This window comes from Aphelocoma coerulescens, chromosome 23, assembly GCF_041296385.1.
Source record: "Aphelocoma coerulescens isolate FSJ_1873_10779 chromosome 23, UR_Acoe_1.0, whole genome shotgun sequence".
Taxonomy (NCBI): Eukaryota; Metazoa; Chordata; class Aves; order Passeriformes; family Corvidae; genus Aphelocoma; species Aphelocoma coerulescens.
Genome location: NC_091036.1, coordinates 7,976,250 through 7,986,517, shown reverse-complemented (window position 1 = coordinate 7,986,517; position 10,268 = coordinate 7,976,250). Strand labels below are relative to the sequence as shown.

The following is a 10,268-nucleotide window of genomic DNA, read 5'->3' as shown; positions in this document are numbered from 1 at the left end:
CGCATCTTTCTCCCCCCAGCACCCCGTCAATTCCTTCCCTCATCCCACAATATCTCTCTTGAATTGCCCTGCAACATCCTCCCAAGACATTCTCAGCACCCCCAAACCCATCCAGCACCCTCTAACCCGGCAACACATGGTGGGGAGAGTGAAGGAGAGGAAGAAAAAGCAGAGGGCAAGGGGGAACTGGAGACACCCCGGCTTTGTTTTGTGAACAAGGGGGCTGTTTGTCCCCCTGCTTTCTTACAGACAAAGAAAACCCAAAAGAGTCGTAGCGCCGGGATCTATCGCACTTCCCCTCCAGTTCGGGAACCCCCAGATGCTCGGGGCCGCCCCCGAAGCCTTTGCCGGCTCCGGGGATGGGCGACAGGCAGGGACGGGGGGGAGGCAGGAACCGGGAGGAGCTGGGGGGGGGGGGGGAGACAGGGATTGGGGGTTGGTAAGACAAGCAGGGAGGGGAGGTAGAGGCAGGCATGGGGGAGAGGGGGTGCAGGTAAGGAACTGGGTGGTGGAAAACGAGGCAGGGACTGGGGAGAGCGGGGGTCAGAGAGGGGCTGAAAAGACAGGAACCGGGAAGGAAGGCTGGCAGGGATGGGGAGAGAGAGCGACAGGCTTGGGGGAGGGGAGGGGGAGGGGAGGCGCAAGGAGGGATCTGTGGGGGAGGAAGGGAGGAATGGAAGCATGGGACGAGGCAGGCAGGGATGGGGGGAAAACGGGACCCTGGAGGGAAGACAAGGACCTGCCAAGTGTGGAAAGGCAGGCAGGGTCCGAGGTGGAGGAAGGCGGGACGGGGGGACAGGTAGGGAGCAAGGGGGAGAATAGCAGGCAGGGATCTGGGGAGCAGGCAGGGAGAGGGAGGGGTGCAGGCGGGGAAGGGGGGGGGCGGGCGGGCGAGCAGGGCCGCCCCTAGCCCCACGTGGCTTGGGGGACACGCGGGTTTATAAAGCGTTCCCGGCCCGCGCGGGTGCGGGAGGCGGCGGCGTCAGCGGCCGGGAGCGGGGCTCGAACCCGCGGTGCTCGGATGCGCCCGGCGGTTCCAGGGGGGCCACGGCCGCCCGCGGGCCATGGAGCTGCCTACGGATGTGACCATGGATGCGCCCGCGGAACTGCCATCCGTGCTGTCCACGGCCACTGCCACCCCCTGGGGCAACGGCACCGCCTGGGTCCCCCTGCCCGAACACGGGGTCAACGACACGGGCCCGCAGCGGGCCAAGAACGCTACATCCATCCTCATCGCCATCGTCATCACTGCGCTCTACTCCGTGGTGTGCGTGGTGGGGCTGCTGGGCAACGTCCTGGTCATGTACGGCATCATCAGGTGAGAGCTGGGCACCCCGGCCGCTGCCCACGAGGGGTGGGGTGTGTGCAGGGAGCGAGGGGGCACTTTGGGTGAGTGGGCACCCAAGTGCGAGAGCACCGATGGAGCCAGGGTGTGCCAGGGGTGAGCGTGCAGCACATGGAAGGTGTGAGATGTAGCATTGAGTGAGTGTGCGCCAGGAGTGGGTATGCACCAGGGGTGAGTGTGCACCAGGATCGTCTGTGCACCAGGAGGGAGTTTGCACTAAGAGAAAGTGTGCACAGGGGTGAGTGTGTGCTGTGTGTCAACCAGCAGAAGTAAGTGTGCACCAGGTATGAGTCTGCACTGGGTGTGAGTTTGCCCCAGGGGTGAGTGTGCTCCGAGAGTGAGCCAGCAGCAGAAGGAGGGTTGGGTATGCATCGGCTTCTTGTGCCCAGGCAGCATCGAGACGGGTGCTCCTGACGGGTGTGATGTGTGTGGAGCAGTGCGTGTGCAAGCTGTGCAAGTGGGGGGGAGGGGAGGGGGGGGGGGAAGCGAGGGGCCGCAGGTGCTGTGCGAGGGGTGAGAGCAGAGGCCATGTGTGCCTGGAGCAGCTCGGGTGGTGCAAGGGAGCTGTGTTTGGGGGGCACGGACATACACAAGCGGGTGCCCCTTGTCTTTTGTGAGGAAGAGAAGCCGCAGGGCTGGTCACGCTGCGGGCTGGGAGCTGCCCTGTTTGCAGGGTGGGTCCAGACCCCCGCCTCAGCCAGGGGCTGGTGGGTTCCCACTGCTGCCACCCCACTCCATCAGTGGGAATTACCCACCCAGTCCATTCCCAGTTCCTTCTTGTGCCGGCACCTCCTGCAGCTGCCTGACGTCTGTTTTTCTCTAGCAAAGAGCAGAAACTGCATGGCCCAGCCCCATCTCCCACGACAGCTGAGCTGTCCTCTGGTCCCCTTAGTGTGGGGCACCATCTCCAGCAGCAGAGAGACCCACTTGGGCTCCATCCAAGACCTTGGCACCTGTGGTGAGGCTTTCCCTGGGAAGAGAGGGAGTCTGCAGGGTCTCTGCACCCCAAGACAGGCAACATGACCCAAATATCCCCCATTTTAAAGATGGGGCATGGCAAGATGCTGCTGTATCCAGCCTGGCACGTGTGCTAAGGTACAAAATCTCATCAGTCCCTTTGTGTGAGACATTGGTTGGTCCTGCCTGGATGAGATGGGTTGACATGAAAAATGGGACTGATGCCTTTTCCTGGTCTTAAAATCAAGAGTCATACATGGTTAGAAGGGAAAAGGGATTTTACCTTGGTATTTATTTTAAGGATCCTAAGGTGCACATGTCCAGGTCAAATGCACACTGCAAAATGCACCCCTAAAAGATCTGGTATAACATTATAGATTTTACTAATTAGCATACCTATCAAAAATTCCCCAATGAGAGGCTCGAGTGAGCTCCTCTCCCCAAGGAGCCTTCCCCTGGATGGTTCTATCTTAGTTTACAGAATGTGTTCTGGAGAGAACACATTGGGGTCTGGGGCACACTGATCCCTAACTATGAAGCTTCTAAAATGTTTAGTCTCTCAGCTTGACAAACAAGTCCAAGAATGTAGGCAAAAAGCACTAAGAATACAGAAGTTGTAAAAAAGGTATAACAGGGGTATACAAGAAAAGGCAAAAAAATCTTCATGGCATCAGGACCATGAAGTCAAATCTTGCAGAGCACAGGACCAATGCCAGCAGTGAGGGCTGACAGAGCCCCTCCACAGCCCTGCCAGCAGCAAAGGATGGAGCTGTACTCGCAGTCACACTCTGTGAGGGCACAGACCCCTATACCTCCTGCCTGGCAAGAGGGAGCAGAAGGGTCTCACTGTGTGCCTGGGCTTCACAGCCACCCTCTCTGCACTGGAGGGGGCTTGATCCTGGTGGCCCAGAACTTGTGGGGTAATCCCAATTCCCACTGCCCCAGGTGGTGCTGTAACCCCAGCTTCACCAAAACCCTGGAACCAAACCAGAGCTGGTGGCTGGATTTAAACAAACTCCTCAGAATTCACATTTTTTTAACCATTTCCACCCTCCTTTCCCCATGCCTTTCAGTCCATAGCTATTGTTACAGGAGGTCAGCACAGCCTGGCACTGTCTGTGCACAAATAATTATGGTGACTCACCGGAGGGAAGGAAACCATCCTGAAACGTGTCCATGAGCCACCCTGGAGTGCCCATCATCCTGGTATCAGGCTCTGCTGTCCCTGCTCCCCATTCTCTGCAGGGCTCTGCTGTGTGTTTTTAACCATCCAAGAGGGTGGGCAATGGGGAAGGGGATGGGGGAGTCAGTCACTGACCCGACCTGACCCCTAATGGGATTTTTCATCCACTCAAAGTGGCATTAAAAATGAGCCCTGGTCTGAAAAAGCAAATGGAGGTAATTGCAGCAGAGACAGATGCCATGAGTGATGTCAGGGTGAGGGATGAGTGTTCTTAGACCCCCTCCAGGTGGTTCTGCTCAGAGAGGAGAGGGAAGGCATTTTAAAGAGAGTGATTTCATGTGCAAACAACATCCTCCCTATTATACTCCCTGAGTAACCACACCTTAGCCAGGCTTTAGCAAGCCTGACAGATCCACAGATCCCATCACCACAGCTTCTAGCCCCCATTTTCCAGCTGATGATGGAATTAAGCACAGAATCACAGAGTGATTTGGGTTGGAAGTGACCTTATAGATCATCTTGTTCCACTATCCTGCCATAGGCAGGGTTGCTTTCCGCTAGACCAGGTGGCTCCAAGCCCTATCCAAGCTGGCCTTGAACACTTCCAGGGATGGGGAATATCTCCCATTAAATGAGCAAATATCATCCTTCAAGCTCCTGGAACAGGAGGGGCTGCGGAGACATGTGCCTTCACCCCTTCCATGGCCAAAGCCACATGGAGTTTCCCAGGGGTCCTTGTCAGAGTTCCTCCATGTCGTCAGGGTTTAGGCCAGGACTAGGGGAGACCTGTGTTCATGCAAGAAAGGACTGTGAGATGGGATTGGCTCAGATTTGGACATCACTGCCAGGGAGATTCTGGGTGTTTGCCTTGTGGTCTTCTCCCAGTGCCACCTCCCAGTGCCCTTGGGATCCAGGCAGTCTGCAAGAACAGCTGGAGCACATCCTAAGGGTCAGGGACCTCAGGGACTACACTGAGTTTGCCACAAAGTCCATGAGTGCCAGGAGCTGGCAAATGCAGACACAGGACCCTGGTACATAGCTCTGTGAATGGACACACCGTGAGCCGAGCACAGCCAAACCCCAAATAAATCCCTCTCCAGAGCAGCCAAACCTACCCGCACAGCTGGAGAGAGCCCAGCACATCCAGCACCCACCCCACCTCAGCTCTGACCAGCACTGCCATTGCCACTGCATTCTCAGATGCTTTTAAAAATACCCATGGAAGCAATTTGCAGCTTTGAGCTTGGGGCTGCAAGTGCCCTCATCCCCACCAAGCCCATCAGCCCCCCACCAGCTCCCGCACAGGCTGCAAGGACACCTGGGTGCAGGCTTTGTCAAGCCAGGCTCTTTCAGGCAGCAGCTTTTAGCAGCTCCGGGAGTTTTTCTTTCACTTATTATTCACTTTTCTTTCACTTATTTATTTTCCAAGAGGTTTGGAGAGGGGGTCCCTACTTGGGAGTCGAGACTGGAATGTGGAGCTGCCCTGTGCTTGCCTCATCTCCTCCCATCTCTTCTCTCCATCAACACCTCCCACGTTGTTCCGTTCAAGTGCATAACTTCCCAATCAAGGCACTCACTTAATTGCAATGGGTTTGGCAGCCTGGGGAGCTCCATCAGCAGCAGTGGATGGTTTGCTCTAATGTGGGCAACAAACCTCTTTCCTGGAGCAGCAGCTTCATTTGCAGCTCAGAGGGTCATCAGGATGGACGCCCCACCCTGTGCAGGGGGTTGAAACCTCAGAACAAGCCTGGAGGGGGCTGCATCTTGCCCAAAACCCCAGTGCTGGAGGCTAAATTGCCATCCTTATTATCCCAGTCATCCCCATCACCATCCCAAGTCATCCCCATTATCCCAGTCAACTCCATCATCCCAGTTATGTCCTTCATCATCCAAGTTATCCCCATCTTCATCCCAGTTATCCCCATCATTGCAGTCAAATGCATCATCAGAGTCAACCCATCATCCCAGACATTCACCCAACATGCCAGCCATTTCCATCATCATACCTATCATCTCCTTTGTCCCAGTCACTGCTTTGCCCTCACCAGCCCCATCCTGCCTGGGGATGGGTGACAGCTCCACCCCTCCAGTCCCCCACCCCATGCACATCTCACAGGGGGTTGGGAAGTGCTTACCCAGCACAGTCAAGCACATCTGGCAGACTGTGGAAGGAATAACTGGTTTTTTACTCAAAAAACAGAGACGAAAGACATGTGAATCTACCTGAACTGACTGTTTGTTCACATAGGAGAGGCAAAACCTGACAGTACCACAAATTCTCAGCTTTTTGTTTAACCTGGAAGGAAACTTTTCTGCAAAAGCACTTGGAAAATAACACTAAAGAGAACTGAAAAGGACTTTTCAAGGACAAGACATTTTTAATGCCATATTTAAATTTAAAAAAAAAGCTCAGCTCGAATATTTCCACCCTTGGGCAATGGGCTGCCATTTGCAGCCATGGTGAAGGAGACGGGAATGCTCTTGGAGCTGGGAGCTGGGTTAAACTGCTGTTTTCTATTTTCTCCCAGAGAAAAATGAGTTTTTCAGCTCCAGTTCCCAGTTCTATCAACAGTGGTATCCGGTGGGTCTCTGTCCCCACCAATACACTCTACTGACCCTGCTGAGATGGAGAAAGAATAAAGGAAAGAGATTGGGTACCACCAGCAATCCCAGGAGCCTCTTTCCCACACCAGCCTGCATTCCTGGACTCCAGCCAGGGCAGGACCACCTGAGATGGGAGCTACTCAATCCCCCCACTTCAATTTACTCCATGTAACCCTGACATGTAATGAGCTGTGCCAATTATCACAGAATCCTGGAATGGTTTAGATTGGAAGGGACCTTAAAGCCTGTCTAATTCCACTCCCTGCCATGGGCAGGGACACCTTCCACTAGACCAGCTTGCTCCAAGCCCCATCTTGCCTTGGACACTTGCAGGGATGGGGCAGCCACAGCCTCTCTGGGCAGCCTGTGCCAGGGCCTCACCACCCTCATATCTGATCTAAACCTGCCCTCTGTCAGTTTAAAACTGTCTTACCTCTATCACACACATTAGAAATCACTTTCTATCTGTTTCATAAGTACTCCAAGGAAAACAATCTTTTCATCCCAGCAACGAAGGGGTCATCTCCCTTCTCCGTGCCCTATCCCAGTGCTGCTACAGGCAGGTTAGCTATGCACAGAGATGGTTCTGTGCAAACTGACCCTGTATTAATTAGGGTGCACCTAAAGAAACTTGGGGCTGGGGAGGATGCTCTGAGCAATGGAGATTCGCTGGAAGGGAGCCCAGGAAGAGTTGGAGCTGATAGAGTAGCCCTGCAAAGAGCAGGGTCTTCCACAGAGCTGCTCCCACCCCACACGTGTTGCCCTTTGGGGGTGCCCAGCAGATCCCTCAGTATCTATTTCCAAGCCACCACGCCATTCAAAGCATCCCTTTGACCAACACTTGCAGGACTGGCTGCTCCTGGGATGGACACACACACACCCACACACATCCCTGCTGCTCTGGCATCCACCATAACTTTGCCTCATCCCTTCAGGAAAGGTTTGGACATGAGGGACCAGGCATTTCTCTTGCCATGGTGTGACAAGAACCAGAAGCAGAGCCAGCCCTTCCCAAATGCCCTGGGGGACACAGCCAGGCTTCCCCAAAGGCTCTGGAGCTCCAGGCTGGCTAATTGGGCTGCTTCCAGATGGCCTGTTTCCGGGGGTAATCGATCCAATTTCTGCAAGCAAACTTGACAGGGAAGCAGGCTGGATAATCACAATTTACTGGGCAGAAAATCAGATGAAGGAGGGTTGAGGGGATAAAGGACATTTTGCAACTGGTTCAGGGAAATGGAGCAAATCAATCTCATTGGAGAATTAACTCCTCTGGAAAGTTCTTTATTCCTTTGAACAAAAGCAGGTGTGGAATGAGTGTCACCTCCCTGGTCAGGTGCAGGAAAACTACTGTGGCAGGGGCCAAGCCATGCTCTGCAGGTCCCAGCACAGCACATACAAACGTCATCCCCTGCTCAGATACCAGGATGTGGTGTGTGGCTCCCTGCCCATGGCTGGCAAGTGGAATGAGATGAGCTTTAAGGTCCCTCCCAACCCAAATCACTTTGGGATTCTGTGATTTTATTAATTCAACACACAAGAACAGAATCATAGAATGGCTTGGGTTAAAAGGGACCTTAAAGCTCATCTCATTCCACCCCCTGCCATGGGCAGGGACACCTTCCACCATCCCAGGTTGCTCCAAGCCCTGTCCAACCTGGCCTTGGACACTTGCAGGGATGGGGCAACCACAGCTTCTCTGGACAACTTGTGCCAGGGCCTCCCCACCCTCACAGGGCAGGATTTCTTCCCAATATCCCATCTAATATCCTGTCACTCCAGGCTCTTGTAAAGAGTCTCTCCCCATGTTTCTTGTGGGGTCCTTCAGGGACTGGAAGGCCACAGTTAGGCCACCTCGAAGCTTCTCTTCCCCAGGCTGAACAATCCCAATTCTCTCAGCCTTTCCTCATAGCAGAGGTGTTTCATCCCTCTAGCCATCTTGGTGGCCTCCCCTGGACTTGCTCCAACAGCTCCATGTCCTTCCTCAATGTGCTCCCTGGTGCACCTGGAAAGTTGCTGAGCACATTGGTGCTGCAGAAAGGCATGTCACAACACGTACTTTTGCCTACCAAGGCTGGTGTCACTTTGTGAGCAGCCAGGCTGTGCCCTCTCCTCATCACGTCAAGTGTCCTGACCACCTTAACATCTCCCTTCTCTGCCACCCCCAGGTACACCAAGATGAAGACAGCCACCAACATCTACATCTTCAACCTGGCACTGGCCGACGCACTGGCCACCAGCACACTGCCCTTCCAGAGCGCCAAGTACCTCATGGAGACCTGGCCCTTTGGGGAGCTGCTCTGCAAGGTTGTGCTCTCCATTGACTACTACAACATGTTCACCAGCATCTTCACCCTCACCATGATGAGCGTGGACCGCTACATCGCTGTGTGTCACCCAGTCAAGGCCCTGGACTTCCGCACGCCGGCCAAAGCCAAGATCATCAATGTCTGCATCTGGGTGCTTTCCTCCCTCATTGGGGTGCCCATCATGGTCATGGCGGTCACCAAGTCAAAAGGCAAGCGGCTCTGGGGACACATTCCCCTCCTCTCCCATTGGTCCATCCCAGGGGTGACCTGGCAAACTTGACCTCTGGTCCTGTAGCAGATTTGTGGTCAGTGGTGGACACCTCTCCATGACACCATAAATGTTCCCTGTCTTGGAAAAAGCATTGTGGTGCTGTTTCCTGTCTTGGAAACTGTCCCAGAAATTGTCCTCCTCTCCCCTTAAGGGTAGGGATGCCAAAACTTTCCCCATCTCCAGTCCAACCAGTCCCTCTCCCTAGCTCCTGGAGTGCAAATCATCTGCCTGTAAACACTCCCAGGGATGCTGCAAAGTCTCCAAGTGGCCCACACTAAGTTCTGCAGCTCCTGTGTGGGGATGCTGGCCCTTGGCTGCTAGGGAAAACTCTGGGCATCTTGAGGAAGTGGACAGATTTCAGTGGAGGGTGACATGGGGTGTGTCCACTATGGGGGCTGAGAGAAGGCAGGATTGGCCTTGAATGGCCCAGGAGGCTCTGCAGGGAAAAGGTTCCAGGGTCACTGCATCCACTGCATCCCCTCAGTGTCTTGTGGGCAGGGGTCTGATGGCACAGAGCTCCTGGGGAACCTCTGCCAAGAGCAGGCAGGTAAGAATGCGTCTCCCTGGGGTTTTAACAAGCCATGACTGAGCAGAAGGCAGAATATTCTCAGCAGACACTCCACCAGCTCCCTCTTTGACCCTCCTCTCTCCTACAGATGGGATGGTCCTGTGTACTCTCCAGTTTCCTGATCCTCCCATCTATTGGGACACCGTGACCAAGATCTGTGTCTTCATCTTTGCCTTCCTGGTCCCCATTTTGGTCATCACCATCTGCTACGGGCTGATGATTCTTCGCCTGAAGAGCGTCCGGCTCCTCTCAGGCTCTAAGGAGAAGGACCGCAACCTACGGCGCATCACGCGCATGGTGCTGGTGGTGGTGGCGGCCTTCATCATCTGCTGGACACCCATCCACATCTTTGTCATTGTCTGGACACTGGTGGACATAGACAAGAAGAACCCCTACGTGGTGGCCAGCCTGCACTTCTGCATCGCCCTGGGCTACACCAACAGCAGCCTCAACCCTGTCCTCTATGCTTTCCTGGATGAAAACTTCAAGAGGTGCTTCCGAGAGTTCTGCCTGCCTTTCCGAGCCCGTGTGGACCAGAACAGCTTCTCCCGTGCCAGGAACACCACGCGGGAGCATGTCTCCACCTGCACCCCTTCTGAAGCCCGCAACAAGCCAGCATGACTAGAAGTGGGCAGCCCCCAGCGGGGCTGCCAGGGACATGGAGGAGACGAGCTGCGCTCAGAAGTCACCCAGGTCACCACCACAGAGTTCTAGCAGAATGGTGGCCTGGCTGCTGCTCGGTAACACTGCTGGGTTTGCATACAGACTGACTGCAAAAACTTTTTTCGTCCTGGGAAAGAAGAGTGGGAGAATTGGGACTCACCAAATGATGCAGGGAGAGGACCAGAAAAAGAGGCAACTTGGGCAAAGATGCTCCACTGCTGCTACCACCTCAACCAACAAAACCCAGCAAGGGCTGTCACCCTCCGACACGTGGCTCTTGGCAGAGCCCAGGGAACCAGGACTGCAATGTCCACATGCTTCTCCTCCTGCATGGGCCAGGATGACACCACAGCCCATGGCGAGAGTGGAAA

The 10,268-nt window shown here is 54.8% G+C and overlaps 1 protein-coding gene across 2 annotated transcripts; it reads left to right on the top strand.

Annotated features, from left to right (window-relative positions):
• Positions 1-1,064: 1,064 nt before the first annotated feature.
• OPRD1 (opioid receptor delta 1) lies at positions 1,065-9,855 on the top strand. Of its 2 annotated transcripts, none has more exons than XM_069035939.1 (3): positions 1,065-1,318; positions 8,255-8,604; positions 9,323-9,855. In XM_069035939.1, the coding sequence occupies exons 1-3, from the start codon at positions 1,065-1,067 to the stop codon at positions 9,853-9,855; spliced, it is 1,137 nt and encodes a 378-aa protein (XP_068892040.1). The 2 variants fall into 2 exon arrangements, with proteins under 2 accessions (XP_068892040.1, XP_068892041.1); XM_069035940.1 differs by having other exon boundaries at positions 1,272-1,303.
• The last annotated feature ends 413 nt before the right edge of the window (positions 9,856-10,268 follow it).